The following is a 23779-nucleotide window of genomic DNA, read 5'->3' on the forward strand; positions in this document are numbered from 1 at the left end:
TGCACATCTTTGGACAGTGGGAGGAAACTGGAGCACCCGGAGGAAACCCACGCAGACACGGGGAGAACGTGCAAACTCCACACAGTCAGTCGCCTGAGGCGGGAATTGAACTTGGGTCTCAGGGTGCTAACCACTGTGCCACCGTGCCGCCCTAACCGTGTAGGAATAGGGGTAGGGGTAGGTGTAGGAGTATGCGGATGTTTATCAATGTGCAAGGAGTGTAGGTATATACAAAAATGTATGTAAGTGTGCGAGAGGTGTAGGAATGTATGTGCGTGCAAAGGTGTAGCAGTGTGTACGTGCTAGCACGCGAGGAATGTAGGAGTGCGTGTGTGCACAAAAGGTGTAAGAGCGTGTGTATGTGTGTGCGTGCACATGAGGGGTGTAGGAGTGTGCAAGGGGTGTGAGTGTGCATGTGTGTGCAAGGGGTATAAGAATGTGCGAGGAGTGTGAGTGTGTGAGTGTACGCAGGGTGTAGGAGTGTGTGCATTTGTGCAATGAGTATAAGTGTGTGTGCACACACACAACAGGTTTTGGAGTGTGTTTGTGTCTGTACACGAGGGGTGTCAATTGGTGTGTGTGTGTGTGCAAGGGGTGTAAAAGTGTGCATGAGGGGTGTATGTGTATGTGTGTGAGCATGGATGAGGGGTGTACATGTGTGTGCGCACGTATGCGAGGGAGGTCAGACGTGTGTGTGCGTGTGTGAAGGATGTAAGAGTATATGAGTGTATGCAAGGGATGTAGGTATATGTGTGTGAGTGTGCATGAGGGGTGTAAGAATGTGTGTGGGTGTATGCAAGTGGTGTTGGAGTGTGTGCGTGTATGCGTGAGAGGTGTAGGGGTGTGCAAGGGATGTGAGTGTGTGTGTGCAAGGGGTGAAGGAATGTGTGAGGGGTGTGAATGTATGAGTGAACGCAGGGTATAGGGGTGCGTGTGCATGCATGCTATGAGCATAGAAGTGTGTGTGCGCATGCGTGAGGGGTGTCCGTGGGTAGGTGTGTGTGCGCGTGTGTGAGGGGTGTCAGTGGTTGGGTGTGTGCGCACATGCGTGAGGGGTGTCAGTGGGTGGGTGTGTGTGCGCGTGCGTGAGGGGTGTCAGTGGGTGGGTGTGTGCGCACATGCGTGAGGGGTGTCAGTGGGTGGGTGTATGCGCACATGCGTGAGGGGTGTCAGTGGGTGGGTGTGTGTGCGCGTGTGTGAGGGGTGTCAGTGGGTGGGTGTATGCGCACATGCGTGAGGGGTGTCAGTGGGTGGGTGTGTGCGCACATGCGTGAGGGGTGTCAGTGGGTGGGTGTATGCGCACATGCGTGAGGGGTGTCAGTGGATGGGTGTATGCGCACATGCGTGAGGGGTGTCAGTGGGTGGGTGTGTGTGCGCATGTGTGAGGGGTGTCAGTGGGTGGGTGTGTGTGCGCGTGCGTGAGGGGTGTCAGTGGGTGGGTGTGTGTGCGCGTGCGTGAGGGGTGTCAGTGGGTGGGTGTGTGTGCACGTGCGTGAGGGGTGTCAGTGGGTGGGTGTGTGCGCGTGCGTGAGGGGTGTCAGTGGGTGGGTGGGTGTGTGTGCGCGTGCAAGGATGTCCAGAATGTGTGTGTGGAAGGGTTGTAAAAGTGTCTGTGAGGGGTGTAGGTGTAGATGTGTGAGTGTGCATTAGGGGTGTAAGAGTATATGTGGGTTTGTGTGGGGGATGTAGGACTATGTGTGTGTTAGGGCACGTGGTGTCAGGCGTGTGTGTGCATGTGAGGGATGTAAGTTTGTGTGTGTGGGTGTATGCATGGGTTGTAGGTGTGTGTGTGTGTGCGCACGTGCAAGGGGTGTAAGAGTGTGCAAGGGGTGTGAGTGTGCAATGGGTGTAAGAGTGTGTGTGTGAGGGGTGTGTTTGTGCAGGGGATGTAGGAGTGTCAGTGAGTGTTCGAGAGGTGTGTGCGCGTGCGAGATGTGTAAAAGTGTGTGTGGGGGGGGTCAAGGAGTGTGTGTGAGTGTGCAAAGGGTGTGAGTGCGAGGGGTAGAAGAGTGTGTGTGTGTGTGTGTGTGTGAAGCGTGTCGGGGTGTATGTGTGTATCTGTGAATGTGTGTGAGAGAGTGATGTCAGAATGTGAGTGTGCACGATGGGTGTAAGTGCATGCGTATGAGTGTGTGTGAGAGGTGTAGGAGTGTGTATGGGGGTGCACGAGGGGTTCAGATATCTGTGTGCGAGGGATGTTAGAGTGAGTGTGTTTGCGTGGGGTGTAGGAGTGTACAAGGGATGTATGAGGGTTTGTGTGTGCGCGCAAGGGGTGTATGTGTTTGTGTCTGTGCACGAAGAGTGTAGGAAAGTGCAAGGCGTAGGAGTTTGCGCTGGGTGTAGGTGTGTGTGTATACGAGGGGTGTGAGAGTGTGTGTTTATGCGAGGGGTGTGAGAGTGTGTGTGAATTTACGAAGGGTGTGAGTATACGAGGAGTGAAAGATGTGTGTGAGGGGTATAGGAGTGTCTGTGTGCGAGAGGTGCAGGAGTATGTGTGAGTGTAAAAGTGTGTGTGTGAGGGATCTAAGATTGTTTGTGTGCGTGCAAGGATATAAGAGTGTGTGTGCACAAGGGGCGTAGGAATGTGTGCAATGGGTGTAAGAATGTGTGTGTGCACGAGGGATGTAGGAGTTTGTGTGTGAGGTGTGTGTGTGCGCATGTGTAAGGTGTGCAAGTGTGTGTGTGCACGAATGGTGTAAGAGGGTGTGTGCGTACGATGGGAGGAGAAGTGTATGTGTGTAAGTGTGTGTGCGTGCGTGCACATGCACAGGGATTTAAGGGTATGTGCGAGGGCTGTAAGAGTGTGTACGCGCGTGTGTGTGTGAGGGGTACGGGAGTGTGTGTGTGTACATGAGGGGTGTGGGAGTATGTGTGTGTAAGTGTGCATGTGCGTGCGAGAGAGAGGTTTTTGAATGTGTGTGTAAGTGTGTATGTGTGCGCGTGCGCATGGGATGTCATAATGTCAGTGTGTGTGAGAGGTGTATGTGTATGAGTCTGCGTGAGGGGTGAAAGAGTATGTGTGGGTGTGTGTGAGGAGGTCAGAAATGTGTGTGTGAGGGATGTTGGAGTGTGTGTGCAAGGGGTGTGAGTGTGCGTGTGCGGGCAAGGGGTGTAGGAATGTGCAAGGATGTGAGTTTGCACGGGGTGTAGAAGTGTGTGTGTGTGGGATGGATGTAAGAGCGTGTGTGAGTGTGCAAAGGGTGTGTGTACAAGGGGTGTAAGTGTGTGAATGTGTAAGGGATGTAAGATTTTGGATGTGTGTGTAAGGATATAAGTGTCTGCATGCATGACAGCTGTACGAGTGTGTATGAGTATACATGAGGGGTGTACGAATGTGTGTGTGTGTATATATGAGGGGTGTAGGGGTGTGTGCGTGCGAGATGTTTACGTGTGTGTGTGGGCGCGCGTGTGTGGGGTATAGGTATGTGTGCACATGCGTGTGAGTGGTGTAAGAGTGTGTGTGTATATACGAGGGATGTAGAAGTGTGTGTGTACGTACGCACACAAGGGGTATGGGAGTATGTGTGTGTGTGCGAGGGATGTAAGTGTGTGTGTTTGTGTGTGAGGGGTATAGGAGTGTGTGTGTGTGCACGTGTGTTTGTGTATGTGTGTGCGCGTACAAAGGGGTATAAGAATGTGTGTATTTGTGTGCGTGGGTATAGGAGTCTGTGTGCGTGCGAGTGGTGTAAGAGTATGTGTGTGTACGAGGGGTGCAGGAGTGTATGTGTACAAGGTGTGTGTGTGTGTGTGTGCGCACACACGCAAGGGGTATAGGTGTGCGTGTGCATCTCTGTAAGGAGTTTTAACAGTGCATGTGTGCAAGGGATTTAGGGTGTGTGGGAAGGATGTAAGTGTGTGTGTGCAAGGATGTAAGAGTATGTGCATGCATAAGGGTTGTAAGAGTGTGTATGTGTGCATGAGGGGTGGAAGAGTGTATGTGTGAGTGTGAGTGTGTGTGTACACACGAGGAGTGTAAGTGTATGTGTGTGAGTGTGCATGATAGGTGTAAGAGTGTGTGTGTGAGAGAAAGAGAGGGTGTAGGAGTATGTGAGGGGTGTAGGAGTGTGTATGTATGTGAGGGGTCCAGGAAGGTGTGTGTGTGCAAGGGGAGTGAGTGTGTGAGGGGTGTAAGTGTATGTGTGTGAGTGTGTGAGGGATGTCAGAGTGTGCGAGGGGTGTGAGTGTGCGCAGGGTGTAGGTGTGGATGTCAGTGTGCAGGAGGTGTAAGAGTGTGTGTGAGGGGTATATGAGTGTGTGTGAGGAGTGTAGGAGTGTGTGCATGCATGCAAGGGGTATAGGGCTGTGTACGCGTGTGTGTATGCAAGGGCCATAGGTGTGTGTGTGTGTGTGTGTGTGTGTGTGTGTGTGCAGGCTCTCGAGGGGTACAGACGTGTATGCAGGTGCACAGGCGATGTAACTTTGTGTGTGAGGGATGTAAGTGTATGCGTGTGAGTGTGTATGAGGGGTGTAGAAGTGTGTGAGGGATGTAAGGGTGTGTGGGTGTGAGGGATGTAAGGGTGTGTATGTGGGGGGGTATGTAAGGGTGTGTGTGTGTGTTTGGGGTGTAGGGGTGTGTGTGGGTGTGTGTGTGAGTGTGTGTGTGTGTGTGTGTATGTGTTTGGGCTGTAGGGGTGTGTGTGTGTGTGAGTGTGTGTGCGTGTGTGTGTGTGGTATAGGGTTGTGAGTGTGTGGGTGTGTGTGTGTGAGTGTGTGTGCGTGTGTGTGTGGTATAGGATTGTGAGTGTGTGGGTGTGTGTGTGTGAGTGTGTGTGAGTGTGTGTGTGTGGTATAGGGTTGTGAGTGTGTGTGTGTGTGTGTTTGGGGTGTAGGGGTGTGTGGGTGTGAGTGTGTGTGGGTGTGTGTGAGTGTGTGTGTGTGTTTGGGGTGTAGGAGTGTGTGTGAGTGTGTGTTGGATTCCCGGTGTGTTCCCCCTGGTGAGTGTGAGTGTTGTGTTCTCCGACAGGGACGGTGGTGTCTGGGAGCCCGGAGTTTGGAGGCTGTTTGCTCTCGGAGTTTTATTGCCGGGAGACCGGGAGGTGTATCGGAGCGACTCAGCGCTGTGACGGCTGGGCACACTGTGCTGACGGCTCTGATGAGATCGGCTGTGTCCTCAGTGTCCCTCCACCCACACCGGCCGAGGCAACGGGCAGGTACAGCACTCCGTCTCTCACTGACCGATACACCCCCCTCAGACCCTCACTGACCGATACCCCCCCTCAGACCCTCACTGACCGATACACCCCCCTCAGACCCTCACTCAGACCCTCACTGACCGATACACCCCCCTCAGACCCTCACTCAGACCCTCACTGACCGTTACCCCCCTCAGACCCTCACTGACCGATACACTCCCCTCAGACCCTCACTCAGACCCTCACTGACCATTACCCCCCTCAGACCCTCACTGACCGATACACCCCTCCTCAGATCTGACTCAGACCCTCACTGACCGATACGCCCCCTTCAGACCCTCACTGACCGATACACCCCCCTCAGACCCTCACTGACCAATACCCCCCTCAGACCCTCACTCAGACCCTTACTGACCGATACCCTCCCTCAGACCCTCACTCAGACCCTCACTGACCGATACACCCCCCTCAGACCCTCATTGACCAATACCCCCCTCAGACTCTCACTCAGACCCTCACTGACCGATACCTTCCCTCAGACCCTCACTCAGACCCTCACTGACTGATACACCCACCTCAGACCCTCACTCAGACCCTCACTGACCGATACCTCCCTCCTCATGACCCTCCCTGTGTCCCTCACTGACCGATGGTGTGTGTTTGTTCCCCAGTGGCCCCCCTGGGGTGATGGGCAGTACCAAAGCGATGGTGGTCACTCCCGTTCCTCCAGGTGTCCAGCATCCAGTGACCGAGACCCCAGAGACGACACCCCCCGATGCTGCAGCCGTGCTCGGACCTGGAGAGACCCTCAAACTGACCACCAAGTCCCACCCACAGCACGGGGTGGAGATCACAACAGCCCAGGGGGAGGCGCTGATTCCCAAAGTGACCCCCAGGGACCACAGGCCGAGCCAGACTCCAGGAACACAGCAAGAGGCCAACACCACGGTGAGAGTGACCGAGCACCACACACACACACACACACACACACACACACACATACACACACACACGCCCACACATACACACGCCCACACATACCCCTCCTCACACACACACAACCACACACACACACTCACACACACTCACATACACACCCCATACACATACACACACACACATATACACACACACACCCCAACATACACACACAAACACACATACACACCCACACACATACACACACACACATATACACACACACACCCCAACATACACACACAAACACACATACACACCCACACACATACACACACACACGCACAAACACCCCACACATACACACCCACACACATACACACCCACACACATACACACACACACGCACAAACACCCCACACATACACACACATACACACACACACACACACACACACACACACGCCCACACATACACACGCCCACACATACCCCTCCTCACACACACAACCACACACTCACACACACACACTCACACACACTCACATACACACCCCACGCATACACACACACCCACACATACACACACATACATACATATACACCCACACACACACACATACACACACACACACACCCCAACATACACACACAAACACACATACACACACACATACACACACACGCACAAACACCCCACACATACACACCCACACACACGCACACACACATACACACACACCCCACACATACACACACACATACACACCCACACACACACTCACACACGCTCACACACACACCCCACACATACACACACCCACACACCCACACACACTCACACACGCACTTACACACACACACACCCCACACCCACACACACTCACACTCACACACACACTCACACACACATACACATACACACACACATCCCACACACACACACTCACACCCACACACACACAACCACACTCACACCCACACACACACACATCCACGCACACACAAAAACACACACACACACCCACACACAAACACACCCACACACACACTCACACACACACATACACATACACACGCCCACACATACCCCCCACACACAAACCCACACACCCCCCCACACACATACACACACACACTCACACACACACCCACACACACACATACACATACACACACATCCCCACACACACACATACACAAATACATGTCCACACATACCCCCCCACACACACATACACATACACACGCCCACACATACCCCCCACACACACACCCCCACACACATACACACTTACACACAAACACACTCACACACCCACACACTCACACACTCCACACACACACATACACATATACACGCGCACACACACACACCCACACATACCCACACCCACACACTCACACACACCCACACACACCCACACACACACACCCACACACACACGCATACATGACACTGACACACACACCCCCACACACAAACACCCACACACACACACACACCCACACTCACACACACACGCGCACCTGGCACTGACACCCACCCACACCCACCCACAGACACACACACCTGACACACACACACCTGACACTGACACTCTAAACCAAACACACACCCACACCTACACACACACCTACACACACTTACCCCCCCACACACACGCGCACACACCCACACTCACACACACACCTACACCCACACCTACACACATAAACCTACACACACACACACGCACGCACACCCACACACACTTGCGCGCACACACTCCCCCCCACACACACACCTGACACTGACACACACACCCACACCCCCACACACACACCTACACACACACACACCTGACACTGACACACACACATCCAAACAGACACCCACACACACACGCGCACACCCACACACACTCACACAGACACCCACACACACGCGCACACCCACACACACACTCACACGCACATACACACCCATACACACCCACACACACTGACACACACACACTGACACACCCACCCACACACACACACACACACTGACACACACATACCCACACACACTGACGCACACACTGACACCCCCCCACACACACACTGACACACACATGCTGACACACACACTGACACTCACAACCATAGACACACACACTGACACACACACGCACCCCAGCACTGACGCACACAAAGACCAACACTGACACACATAAACCCGCCCCAACACTGAAAAACACACGCACTCTAACACAGAAACACACCCACGACACTGACACACACACGACTTGAAACACACACATACCCGCCCCAACGCTGACACACACACAAACACACTCGCCACAACACTGACAGACTCACACATACCCGCCCCAACACTGACACACACACACGCACCCCAAAACTGACACACACACACACCCCGCCCCAACACTGACACACACACACCTCAACACTGACTCACACCCCAACACTGACACACACACACACCCCAACACACACACACCCACGACACTGACACACCCACACACACACACCCCAACACTGACACACTCACACATCCCAAAACTGACGCACACACACCCATGACACTGACACACACACACCTGCCCCAACACTGCCACGCACACACTCCCGCCACAACACTGACAGACTCACACACACCCGCCCCAAACACTGACACACCCACACACGCACCCCAAAAATGACACACACACGCCCGCCCCAACACTGACACACACACCCACGACACTGACACGCACACACCTGTCTCAACACTGACACACACACACTCCCGCCACAATACTGACACACCCACACACGCACCCCAAAAATGACACACACACACGCCCGCCCCAACACTGACACACGCACACACACACAACCCAACACTGACACACATACACCCACCCCAACACTGACACACACACACACCCATGACACTGACACACACACACGCGCCCAAAACTGACACGAACACACCCGCCCTAACACTGACACACACACACACACACACACCCCTACACTGACACACACATACACAAACACACACAAGGCCCAACACTGACACACACACCCACGCCCCAAAACTCACGCACACACACGCCCGCCCCAACACTGGCACACGCACACCCGCCCCAACACTGACACACACACACCCGCCCCAACACTGACACACATACACCCACCCCAACACTGACACACACATACACCCATGACACTGACACACACACACACACCCGCCCAAAACTGACACGAACACACCCGCCCTAACACTGACACACACACACACCCCTACACTGACGCAAACATACACAAACACACACAAGGCCCAACACTGACACACACACACCCGCCCCAACACTGACACACACACACCCGCCCCAACACTGACACACATACACCCACCCCAACACTGACACACACATACACCCATGACACTGACACACACACACACACACCCGCCCAAAACTGACACACATACACCCGCCCCAACACTGACACACACACACCCGCCCCAACACTGACACACATACACCCACCCCAACACTGACACACACACACACCCATGACACTGACACACATACACACCCGCCCAAAACTGCCACGAACACACCCGCCCTAACACTGACACACACACACACCCCTACACTGACGCAAACATACACAAACACACACAAGGCCCAACACTGACACACACACACCCACGCCCCAAAACTGACACACACACCCACGCCCCAAAACCCGCGCACACACACGCCCGCCCCAACGCTGACACACACACGCACCCCAAAACTCACACACACACATCCACCCCAACACTGACACACACACGCCCAACACACACACCCCAACACTGACACTCACACACACACCCCCCACCCCAACACAGACACACACACATACACACACCCCAACATTGACACACACTTCTGCCCCAACGCTGACACACACACACACACAAACACACCCCAAAACTGACACACACACACCCCCGCTCCAAAACTGACACACGAACACACCCCCGCCCCAACACTGACACACACACATACACACACCCCAACATTGACACACACACCCACCTACCCCAACACTGACACACACACACCCCTGCTCCAATGCTGACACACACACACACACACCATCCAAACACTGACACACACACACACACCCCCGCCCCAACACTGACACACATCCGCCCCAACCCTCTCAGACACACCCACCAAACACTGACACACTCAACCGTCCCATCACTGACACATACCCGCCCCAACACTGACACACACACACACACACACACACAACTGCCCCAGCACTAACACACAGACACACACCCCAACACTGACACACACACATACACACACCCGACCCAACACTGACACACACACACACACCCACCCAAACACTGACATACACACACCCACCCCAACACTGACACACCCCCCCGCCCCAACACTGACACACACACACACACACACACCCGCCCCATCACTGACACATACCCGCCCCAACACTGACACACACACACACACACACACACACCCGCCCCAGCACTAACACACAGACACACACCCCAACACTGACACACACACATACACACACCCGACCCACACACACACACACACACACACACACACACACACACACACACACACACACACACACACACCCAAACACTGACATACACACACCCGCCCCAACACTGACACACACACACCCGCCCCAACACTGACACACACACACACACACATCTGCCCCAACGCTGACACACACACACACACACACAAACACACCCCAAAACTGACACACACACACCCCCGCTCCAAAACTGACACACGAACACACCCCCGCCCCAACACTGACACACACACATACACACACCCCAACATTGACACACACACCCACCTACCCCAACACTGACACACACACACCCCTGCTCCAATGCTGACACACACACACACACCATCCAAACACTGACACACACACACACACCCCCGCCCCAACACTGACACACATCCGCCCCAACCCTCTCAGACACACCCACCAAACACTGACACACTCAACCGTCCCATCACTGACACATACCCGCCCCAACACTGACACACACACACCCGCCCCAACACTGACACACACACACACACACATCTGCCCCAATGCTGACACACACACACACACACAAACACACCCCAAAACTGACACACACACACCCCCGCTCCAAAACTGACACACGAACACACCCCCGCCCAAACACTGACACACACACATACACACACCCCAACATTGACACACACACCCACCTACCCCAACACTGACACACACACACCCCTGCTCCAATGCTGACACACACACACACACCATCCAAACACTGACACACACACACACACCCCCGCCCCAACACTGACACACATCCGCCCCAACCCTCTCAGACACACCCACCAAACACTGACACACTCAACCGTCCCATCACTGACACATACCCGCCCCAACACTGACACACACACACACCCGCCCCAACACTGACACACAGACACACATACACACACACACACACCCAAACACTGACATACACACACCCGCCCCAACACTGACACATACACACACACACACACACACACACACGCCCACTCACACACACACACTCACACCCCAACACTGACACACCCCAACACTGACGCACACACACCCACCCCAACACTGACACACACACACCAACACTGACACACACACACCTGCCCAAACACTGACACACTCACACCTGCCCCAACACTGACACACACACACACACACACACCTGCCCCAACGCTGACACACACACACGCCCCCACATTGACAAACACACACGCACGTGCACGCACACAGACACAGACACCTGCCCCAACACTGACACTCACGCCCGCGCACACAGACCACACACACACACGCGCACACACACACACACACACACACACACACACACACACACACACACACACACACACACACACCCCTCGGTCTGAGGGAGCTCCATGTTTGTTAACTCTTTACTCGTTTTTGCTGGCACTGTTCTCTCTTCCCAGGTGGAGTCTGTGACTGAACCTCCTGGATTTCCCACATTGACAATTTCACTCGCTCAACCTCATCCAAAAGGTACCCCTCTCTCTCAAACCCATGTGACCAACCTGCTACCCGTCCTTTCGCCCCTCCCCTTCTCTACTGTCCTTTCCTCTTCTCTCTCTCCTCCAGCCTCATCCCTCCCTCCCTCTTTGCCTCACTCTTCTGTCTGTCCCCCTCCCTCTCCCCTCCCTCCCTCCCCTCTGGAACAAAGGGACTGTGGTTTACAACTCCATAGATCCCTGAAGATGTCAGCACAGGTAGAGAGAGTGGGATGCTAGTCGTTATTATCTAGAGCATGGAATATCGGAGAGAGAAAAGTCTCGTTACAGCTTTGTAAAACATTGGTCAGAGAGTCATACGGAAGAGCAGCATGGAAACAGACCCTTCGGTCCAACTCATCCATGCTGACCCGATATCCCAACCCAATCTAGTCCTATTTGCCAGCACCCGGCCCGTATTACTCTAAACCCTTCCTATTCAGAGAACATAGAACATTACAGCGCAGTCCAGGCCCTTCAGCCCTCGTTGTTGCGCCGACCTGTCATACTAATCTGAAGCTCATCTAACCTACACTATTCCATGTACGTCCATATGCCTGTCCAATGACGACTTAAATGCACTTAAAGTTAGCGAATCTACTATTGTTGCAGGCAGAGCATTCCATACCCTTACTACTCTCTGAGTAAAGAAACTACCTCTGACATCTGTCCTATATCTATCACCCCTCAATTTAAAGTTGTGTCCCCTCGTGTTTGTCGTTACCATACTTGGAAAAAGGCTCTCCGTGTCCACCCTATCTAACCCTCTGATTAGCTTTTATGTCTGTATTAAGTCACCTCTCAACCTTCTTCTCTCCAATAAAAACAGCCTCAAGTCCCTCAGCCTTTCCTCGTAAGATCTTCCCTCCATACCTCCATACCAGGCAATATCCTAGTAAATCTCCTCTGCACCCTTTCCAAAGCTTCCACATCCTTCTTATAATGTGGTGACCAGAACTGTACACAATACTCCAAGTGCAGCCGCACCAGAGTTTTGTACAGCTGCAGCATAACCTGCTCCGGAACTCAATCCCTCTATTAATAAAAGCTAAAACACTGTATACCTTCTTGACAACCCTGTTAATCTGGGTGGCAACTTTCAGGGATCTATGTTCCTGGACACCGAGATCTCTCTGCTCATCTACACTACCAAGAATCTTACCATTAGCCCAGTACTTTGCATTCCGGTTGCTCCGACCAAAGTGAATCACCTCACACTTGTCTGCATTAATCTCCATTTGCCACCTCTCAGCCCAGCTCTGCATCCTATCTATGTCTCTCTGCAACCTACTACATCCTTCGTCACTATCCACAACTCCACCGACCTTAGTGTTGTCCGCCTCCAAGATGAACATGTTCCATCAACTACAACCCTCTGTTTTCTTTCAGCAAGCCAATTACTGATCCAAACTGCTACGTCTCCCAAAATCCCATTCCTCCGCATTTTGTATAATAGCCTACTGTGGGGAACCTTATCAAATGCCTTGCTGAAATCCATATACACCACATCAACCGGTTTACTCTCATCTACCTGTTTGGTCACTTTGTCAAAAAACTCAGTAAGATTCGTTCGGCATGATCTACCCTTCACAAAACCGTGCTGACTGTCCCTGATCAGATTATTCTTTTCTAGATGGTTATAAATCCTATCTCTCATAACCTTTTCCAACACTTTACCAATAACTGAAGTGAGACTCTCTGGTCTGTAATTACCAGGGTTGTCTCTACTACCCTTTTTGAACAAGGGAACCACATTTGCTATCCTCCAGTCTTAGGCACTATTCCTGGAGACAATGATGATTTGAAGCTCAATGCCAAAGGCTCGGCAATCTCTTCCCTGGCTTCCCAGAGGATCCTAGGATAGATCCCATCCGGCCCAGGGGACTTGTCTATTTTCACACTCTGCAGTATTTCTAATACCTCTTCCTTGTGAACCTCAATCTCTTCTAGTCTAGATGCAAGTATCTCTGTATCTTCCTCGCCAACATTTTTATTTTCTATCGTGAACACGGTTCAAAAATATTTATTTAGTGCTTCCCCTATCTCCTCTGACTCCACACACAACTTCCCACGATTATCCTTGATTGGCCCTAATTTAACTCTCATCATTCTTTTATTCCTGACATACCTATGGAAAGCCTTAGGGTTAACCCTGATCCTATCCGCCAACAACTTCTCACGTCTCCTCCTGGCTCTTCTGAACTCTCTTTTTAGGTCTTTCCTGACTTCCTTGTAACCCTCAAGTGCCCTAATTGAGTTTTCATATTTTGTCCTAACATAGCCTTCTTCTTCTTGACCAGGGATTTCACCTCCTTCGTAAACCACAGCTCACGTGTTCTATATCTTCCTCCCTGCCTGACAGGTACATACTTAGCTAGGACACACAGGAGCTTTTCCTTGAATAAGCTCCACATTTTTAATGTGCTCATCCCCTGCAGTTTCCTTCCCCATTCTACACTTCCTAAATCTTTCCTAATTGCATCGTAATTTCCCTTGCCCCAGCTGTAACTCTTGCTCGGTGGAGTACACCTATTCCTTTTCATCACTAAAGTAAACCTGACAGAATTGTGATCACTGTCACCAAAGTGCTCACCTACTTTCAAATCTAACACCTGGCCAGGCTCGTTACCCAGTACTAAATCTAAAGTGGCTTCGCCCCTTGTAGGCCTCTCTACATACTGTGTCAGGAAGCCCTCCTGCACACACTGGACAAAAACTGACCCATCTATAGTACACGTACTGTAGTGATCCCAGTCAGTATTTGGAAAGTTGAAGTCCCTCATGACAACTACCCTGCCTCTCTCACTCCTATCCATATGTATGTCCAGTGCCCATTTAAATGCCCTTAACATCGGTGAGTTGCAGATGCACTGTTGCAGACAGGCCGTTCCATGCCCCTACTACTCTCTGAGTAAAGAAGCTACTCCGATATCTATTCTCAATCTGTCACCCCTCAATTTAAAGCCATGTCCCCTTGTTTTAGCCGTCACCATCTGAGGAGAAAGGTTCTCCCTGTCCACCCTATCTAGCCCTCTGATTATCTTATATGTCTCAATTAAGTCACCTCCCAACCTTCTCTCTAATGAAAACAGCCTCAAGTCCCTCAGCCTTTCCTCGTAAGCCCTCCCCTCCATACCAGGCAACATCCTAGTAAATCTCCTCTGCACCCTTTCCAAAGCTTCCACATCCTTCCTATAACACGGTGCCCAGAACTGGACACAATACTCCAGGTGCGGCCGCACCAGTGCCCTGTACAGCTTCAGCATGACCTCATGGCTTCTGATCTAAACTGCTAAATCACCTTCAATCCTGAAATTCTGCGCAATAGCCTCCCGTGTGGAACTTTATCAAACACCCTTATTAAAATCCACATACACCACATCAACCACTTTACCCTCATCCACCTGTTTGGGCACCTTCTCAAAGAACTCAGTAAGGTTTGTGAGGCACGACTTACCCTTCACAAAACCGTGCTGACTATCCCTAATCAAATTATTAATTTCCAGATGATTATAAATCCTATCTCTTATAACCTTTTGCAACACTTTACCAACAACTGAAGTGAGACTCCCTGGTCTATAATTACCAGGGTTGTCACTACTCCCCTTCTTAAACAAGGAACAACATTTGCTATCCTCCAGCCTTCTGGCACTATTCCTGTTGACAATGATGACATAAAGATCAAAGCCAAAGGCTCTGCGATCTCCTCTCTGGCTGCCCAGAGAATCCGAGGATAAATCCCATCTGGTCCCTGGGTCTTATCTGTTTTCAGATCTTCCAAAATTGCTGAAGCCTCCTCTTTGTCAACCTCAACCCCATCTAATCCTGTAGCCTGTATCTCCCGTATTCTCACTAACATTGCCCTTTTCCAAAGTGAATACTGACAAAAAGACTCATTAAACGCTTCCCCTATGTCCTCAGGTTCCCACACATAACTTCCCACCACTATCTTTGATTAGCCCTAATCTTACTCTTGTCATTCTTTTATTCCTGATATACCGATAGAAGGCCTGAGGGTTTTCCTTGATCCTATCCACCAACAACTTCTCGTGTCCCCTTCTGGCTGTTCTTAGCCCTCTCTTTCAATCTTTTCTGGCTAACATATAACTCTCAAGCCCTCTAACTGTGCCTTCACCCCTCACCCTCACATAAGCCTTCTTCTTCCTCGTGACAAGAGCTTCAACTTCTTTAGTAAATCATTGCTCCCTCCCTCGACAACTACCTCCCTCCGATTCGTATACCCATCCAAATGCCTTTTAAATGTTGTAATTGTACCAGCCTCCACCACTTCCTTTGGCAATTCATTCCATACACGTACCACCCTCTGCGTGAAAATGTTGCCACTTAAGTCTCTTTTATATCTTTCCCCTCTCACCCTAAACCTATGCCCTCTAGTTCTGGACTCCGCGACCCCAGGGAAAAGACGTTGTCTATTTACCCTATCCATGACCCTCATGATTTTGTAAACCTCTATAAGGTCACCCCTCAGCCTCCAACGCTCCAGGGAAAACAGCCCCAGACTGTTCAGCCTCTCCCTATAGCACAAACCCTCCAACCCTGGCAACATCCTTGTAAATCTTTTCTGAACCCTTTCAAGTTTCACAACATCTTTCCGATAGGAAGGAGACCAGAATTGCACGCAATATTCCAGCAGTGGCCTAACCAATGTCCTGTACAGCCGCAACATGACCTCCCAAATCCTGTACTCAATACTCTGGCCAATAAAGGAAAGCATACCAAATACCTTCTTCACTATCCTATCTACCTGTGACTCCACTTTCAAGGAGCTATGAACCTGCACTCCAAGGTCTCTTTGTTCAGCAACACTCCTCAGGACCTACCATCAAGTGTATAAGTCCTGCTAAGATTTGTTTTCCCAAAATGCAGTACCTCGCATTTATCTGAATTAAATTGTGGGTGGCACGGTGGCACAGTGGTTAGCACTGCTGCCTCACAGCGCCTGAGACCCGGGTTCAGTTCCCAACTCAGGCGACTGACTGTGTGGAGTTTGCACGTTCTCCCCGTGTCTGCGTGGGTTTCCTCCGGGTGCTCCGGTTTCCTCCCACAGTCCAAAAATGTGCGGGTTAGGTGAATTGGCCATGCTAAATTGCCCGTAGTGTTAGGTAAGGGGTAAATGTAGGGGTATGGGTGGGTTGTGCTTCGGCGGGTCAGTGTGGACTTGTTGGGCCGAAGGGCCTGTTTCCACACTGTAAGTAATCTAATCTAAACTCCATCTGCCACTTCTCAGCCCATTGGCCCATCTGGTCAAGATCCTGTTGTAATCTGAGGTAACCCTCTTCGCTGTCCACTACACCTCCAATTTTGGTGTCATCTGCAAACTTACTAACATTACCTCTTATGCTCACATCCAAATCATTTCTGTAAATGACAAAAAGTAGAGGACCCAGCACCGATCCTTGTGGCACTCCACTGGTCACAGGCCTCCAGTCTGAAAAACAACCCTCCACCACCACCCTCTGTCTTCTACCTTTGAGCCAGTTCTGTATCCAAATGGCTAGTTCTCCCTGTATTCCATGAGACCTAACCTTGCTCACCAGTCTCCCATGGGGAACCTTGTCGAATGCCTTACTGAAGTCCATATAGATCACATCTACTGCTCTGCCCTCATCAATCCTCTTTGTTACTTCCTCAAAATATTCAATCAAAGAGAACAAAGAACAAAGAAAATTTACAGCCCAGGACAGGCCCTTCGGCCCTCCAAGCCTGAGCTGATCCAAATCCACTGTCTAAACCTGTCGGTCAATTCCTAAGCATCTGTATCCCTCTGCTCCCCACCTACTCATGCATCTGTCCAGACGCATCTTAAATGAATCTACCGTGCCTGCCTCTACCACCTCTGCTGGCAACGCGTTCCAGACACACACCCCCCTCTGTGTGAAGTACTTGCTGCATATATCCCCCCTTAAACTTTCCACCTCTCACCTTGAAAGCGTGACCTCTCGTTATTGAATCCCTCACCCTGGGAAAAAGGTCATCTCTATCTAACCTGTCTATACCCTTCATGATTTTGTAAACCTCAATCAGGTCCCCTCTCAAACTCCTTTTTTCTAATGAAAATAAACCGAACAACTCGATCTCCCTTCATAGCTAGCACCTTCCATACCAGGCAACATCCTCGTAAACCTTCTCTGCACCCTCTCCAAAGTGTCCACATCCTTTTGGGAATGTGGCACCCAGAACTGTACACAGTATTCTAAATGCGGCCGAACCAATGCCTTCTACAATGTTAACATGACTTATGACAATAGACAATAGGTGCAGGAGTGGGCCATTCTGCCCTTTGAGTCTGCACCACCATTCAATATGATCATGGCTGATCATACTTAATCAGTATCCTGTTCCTGCCTTATCCCCATAACCCTTGATTCCACTATCCTTGAGAGCTCTATCCAACTCTTTCTTAAATGAATCCAGAGACTGGGCCTCCACTGCCCTCTGGGGCAGAGCATTCCACACAGCCACCACTCTCTGGGTGAAGAAGTTTCTCCTCAACTCTGTTCTAAGTGGTCTACCCCTTATTTTTAAGCTGTGTCCTCTGGTTCGGCACTCACCCATCAGCGGAAACATGTTTCCTGCCTCCAAAGTGTCCAATGCTTTAATAATCTTATACGTCTCAATCAGATCCCCTCTCAGTCTTCTAAACTCAAGGGTATACAAGCCCAGTCGCTTCAGTCTTTCAGTGTAAGGTAGTCCCGCCATTCCAGGAATTGACCTCGTGAACCTACGCTGCACTCCCTCAATAGCCAGAATGTCTTTCCTCAAATTTGGAGACCAGAACTGCACACAGTACTCCAGGTGTGGCCTCACCAGGGCCCTGTACAGCTGCAGAAGAACCTCTTTGCTTCTATACTCAATCCCTCTTGTTATGAAGGCCAGCATGCTATAAGCCTTCTTCACTACCTGCTGTACCTGCATGCTTACCTTCATTGACTGATGTACAAGAACACCCAGATCTCTCTGTACTGCCCCTTTACCTAAATTGACTCCATTGAGGTAGTAATCTGCCTTCCTGTTCTTGCCACCAAAGTGGATAACTGCACATTTATCCACATTAAACTGCATCTGCCATGCATCCATCCACTCACCTAACCTGTCCAGGTCACCCTGTATTCTCCTAACATCCTCCTCACATTTCACCCTGCCACCCAGCTTAGTATCATCAGCAAATTTTGCTAATATTACTTTTAATACCTTCATCTACATCATTAACATATATTGTAAAAAGCTGTGGTCCCAGTACTGATCCCTGCGGTACCCCACTGGTCTCTGCCTGCCATTCCGAAATGGAGCCATTTATCACTACTCTTTGTTTCCTAACAGCCAACCAACTTTCAATCCAAGTTAGTATTTTGCCCCCAATACCATGGGCCTTAATTTTGCTCACCAACCTCCTACGTGGGACTTTATCAAAGGCTTTCTGAAAGTCCAGGTACACTACATCTACTAGATCTCCCTTGTCTATCTTCAGAATTACATCCGCAAAAAATTCCAGAAGATTAGTCAAGCGTGATTTCCCCTTCATAAATCCATGACTCTGTCCTTTCCTGTTACTACTATCCAGATGTGCCGTAATCTCATCCTTTATAATAGACTCCAGCACCTTTCCCACCACTGAGGTCAGACTAACTGGTCTATAATTTCCTGCTTTCTCTCTCCCACCTTTCTTAAAAAGTGGTATAACATTAGCCACCCTCCAATCTGCAGGAACTGATCCTGAATCTATAGAATCACTAATGATCACCAATACATCCACGATTTCTCGAGCCACCTCCTTCAGTACCCTGGGATGTAGACCATCAGGTCCTAGGGACTTATCAACCTTCAGACCTAACAGTCTCTCCAACACCAAATCCTGGCAAATATAAATTCCCATAAGTTCAGGTCCTTCAGCCACTGTTACCTCAGGGAGATTGCTTGTGTCTTCCCCAGTGAACACAGATCGGAAGTACGAATTCAATTCTTCTGCCATTTCTTTGTTCCCTGTTTCTGTCTTCAAGGGCCCAATTTTAGTCTTAACCATTTTTTTTCTTTTCACATATCTAAAAAAGCCTTTACTATCCTCCTTTATATTTTTGGCCAGTTTACCTTCGGACATTATTTTTTCTTTGTGTATTACCTTTTTAGTGATCCTCTGTTGTTCTTTAAAAACTTTCCAGTCCTCCGATTTCCCACTTACCTTTGCTATGTTATACTTTTTTCCTTTTGTCTTTATATGTTTCTTAACTTCCCTCGTCAGCCACGGCCGCCCAAGCCCCCTCCTGGGATCTTTCTTCCTTTTTGAAATGAACTGATCTTGCAACTTCTGCATTATGCCCAGAAATATCTGCCATTGTTCCTCCACGGTCATCCCTGCTAAGGTATTGCACCATTGAACTTTGGCCAGCTCCTCCCTCATAGCTCCACAGTTCCCCTGTGACTATCGATGATACAAATATCTCAGCAAGAGGTCCAGCAATCACTTCTCTAGCTTCCCACAGAGTTCTCGGGTACACCTGATCAGGTCCTGATAAGTGTTTCCAAGCCCAAGGCACAGTGGGTTGTGGACCAAGTGCAAGTAAATGGGATTAGTGTACTTTGGTGTTGTTGGTTGGCATAAATATGATGGGCTGAAGGGCCTGTTTCTATGCTCCTCCCTCCCACCCCTTCCCCTCTCTCCCTCCCTGCCCCCCTTCCCTTCACTCACCTCCACCACACCCATTCCCTCCCCACCCCTCCTTTTGTCTGGGCCCCTCCAGTCACAGTGTCTCTGGTCTCTCCCTAGGTCCATGCAGCCAGCCTCTGGGGTTGGAGGACGGTCGGATTCGATACCAACAGATAAGTGCCTCATCTCACCGGGAGAGTAACCCCCCTGACGCTGGCCGGCTCAACATCATCCCCAACATGTGAGTAACGTTGCCCTCCCCTCCCCTTCGAGTAAAAAGTGAGGTCTGCAGATGCTGGAGATCAGAGCTGAAAATGTGTTGCTGGTTAAAGCACAGCAGCTTAGGCAGCATCCAAGGAACAGGAAATTCGACGTTTCGGGCCAGAGCCCTTCATCAGAGCCCTTCCTGGCCCGAAACGTCGAATTTCCTGTTCCTTGGATGCTGCCTAACCTGCTGTGCTTTAACCAGCAACACATTTTCAGTTCCCCTCCCCTTCGCCTTGCCTCGGCTTTAACAAAGCCAGACCCTCCCTTACCCCACTCCCTCCTCCCCAACCCTCCCTCCCCATGCCTCCCACCCCACCTCCCCATCCCCTCACCACCCCCCCCCCACCACCTCCCCCTGCCCCCACACCCCACTCAAGGACAGCAGGAACTATCCCAGACGCCTGTACAACAGGGAGTGTGTAACCACACCCTGGAGGGTAGGGGACAAATTAACTGCTCCACACCCCCCCCACCCCAAAGGTCCCAGTAAGGGGTACCTTGGACCAGACAAAGGACATTTGGTGACACAGAACCTGAGCATTTCTGTGTGAAGTCACATTTCATCAAAATGTTTCATCTTACCTTCATCATGAGGACGTTTCACAAAAATACCAAGTCAAGTGAAAAGCGATGTTTATCATGTATGAAAGCAGAGATCCAATTATTTTACAAGTGGAACCCAATTGATAGAAGCTTTACCATGCGCAATGCAGCAGTTAATGATGACTGGCAGTTAACTGCCAAGCTTTATTTAAATTTTAAAGCAGCCTGGATAATTCCGTAAGACCACAAGATATAGGAACAGAATTAGCGTTTCAGCCCATTGGGTATGCTCCACCATTCAATCACAGCTGATACATTTCTCAACCTCATTTTCCTGTCTTCTCCCTGTAACCCTTGACCCTCTAACCAATCAAGAACTTATCTATCTCTGTCTTAAATATATTGCACAGCTCTCTGTAGTAACATGTTCCACAAATTTACCACCTTCTTCCTGAAGAACTTCCTCCTTGTCTCAGTCTAAAGGGTTGTCCTTCACTGTGAGGCTGTATTCCCAGGCCCTAGTCTCCACACCCACTCTATCCAGGCCTGTGAGTATTCTCTACGTTTCAGTCAGATCCCCCCTCATTCTCCTAACCTCCACTGAGTGCAGACCTCGAGTCCTCAACCATCTCTCATGTGACAGGCCCCTTCACCCCCAGGATCATTCTTGTAACCCTCCTCAGGACGCCCTCCAACACCAGCATACCTTTGATACAGGCCCAACACTGCTCACAATATTCCAAGTGTGGTCTGACCAGAGCGTTATACAGCCTTAGCAGTAAATCACTGCTCTTGTTTGAGAGCCCTCTTGAAATGAATGCTCACATTGCATTTGCCTTCCCAACCGTCAACTGACCCTGCATGTTAACCTTGAGACAGTCCTGAACTAGGGCTCCTTAGTGCTTCAGATTTTTGAAGCCTTTCCCTCCCAGCTTAGAAAACAGTCTATGCCTCTATTCTTCTGATCAAAGTGGATAACCTCATATTTCCCACATTGTATCCCATCTGCCACTTCTTTGCCCACTCCCCAAGCATGTGCAAGTCCTTCTGCAGCCTCCCCACTTCCTCAACACTACTACCTGTGCCTCTACCTTGTGTCATCTGCAAACTGAGCAACACATTTTTTATTCCCTCATGAGACTTTGGCATCACTGACTGGCCCCAGTATTTACTGCCCCTGTCCCTAGTTGCCCCTTGAGAAGGTGGGGGTGAGCTGCCTTCCTGAACCGCTGCAGTCCATGTGCTGTGGGTAGACCCACAATGTCCCACTGCTGATGTGAATATGGAATCACAAATAATTAGAATGGATGCCCTGGAAATATGCAGGGAAGAGGTTTTGGGAATATTGGAGAGGATGAATATAGATAAGTCTCCTGGGCCTGATGGCATTTACCCCAGGATCCTATGGGAAGCTAGGGAGGAGATAGCAGAGCCATTGGCCTGGATTTTTATGTCGTCATTGTCAACGGGAATAGTACCAGAGGACTGGAGGATAGCGAATGTGGTCCCATTGTTCAAGAAAGGGAGTAGGGATAGCCCTAGTAACTATAGGCCAGTGAGTCTGACTTCAGTGGTGGGCAAAGTCTTAGAGAGAATGGTAAGGGATAAGATTTATGAACATCTGGGTAGGAATAACGTGATCAGGGATAGCCAGCATGGTTTTGTGAAGGGCAGGTCGTGCCTCACAAACCTTATTGAGTTCTTTGAGAAGGTGACTATGGAAGTGGATGAGGGTAAAGCAGTAGATGTTGTGTATATGGATTTTAGTAAGGCGTTCGATAAGGTTCCCCATGGTAGGCTAATGCTAAAACTTCGGAGGTATGGCATTGAGGATACATTAGAGGTTTGGATTAGGAATTGGCTGGCTGGAAGGAGACAGAGGGTAGTAGTTGATGGATTATGTTCATCTTGGAGCGCAGTTACTAGCGGTGTACCACAAGGATCTGTTTTGGGACCATTGCTTTTTGTTATCTTTATAAATGATCTAGAGGAAGGACTTGAAAGCTGGGTAAGCAAGTTTGCGGATGACACGAAAGTCGGTGGAGTGGTGGATAGTGAGGAAGGAAGTGGTAGGTTACAGCGGGATATAGATAAGTTGCAGAGCTGGGCGGAAATGTGGCAAATGGAATTCAATGTAGCTA

At 50.5% G+C, this 23779-nt stretch overlaps 1 protein-coding gene across 1 annotated transcript in view; it reads left to right on the forward strand.

The window, feature by feature from the left end:
- sspo (SCO-spondin) overlaps positions 1-23779 on the forward strand; it is a 538757-nt gene that overhangs the window by 193006 nt on the left and 321972 nt on the right. Inside the window, exons 41-44 of the mRNA XM_060824077.1 lie at positions 4964-5150; positions 5804-6080; positions 12092-12161; positions 20949-21069. Of these exons, the coding sequence (XP_060680060.1) occupies positions 4964-5150; positions 5804-6080; positions 12092-12161; positions 20949-21069 (655 nt within the window). The remainder of the gene's footprint in view (positions 1-4963; positions 5151-5803; positions 6081-12091; positions 12162-20948; positions 21070-23779) is intronic.

This window comes from Hemiscyllium ocellatum, chromosome 4, assembly GCF_020745735.1.
Source record: "Hemiscyllium ocellatum isolate sHemOce1 chromosome 4, sHemOce1.pat.X.cur, whole genome shotgun sequence".
In the NCBI taxonomy this organism is placed as follows: Eukaryota; Metazoa; Chordata; class Chondrichthyes; order Orectolobiformes; family Hemiscylliidae; genus Hemiscyllium; species Hemiscyllium ocellatum.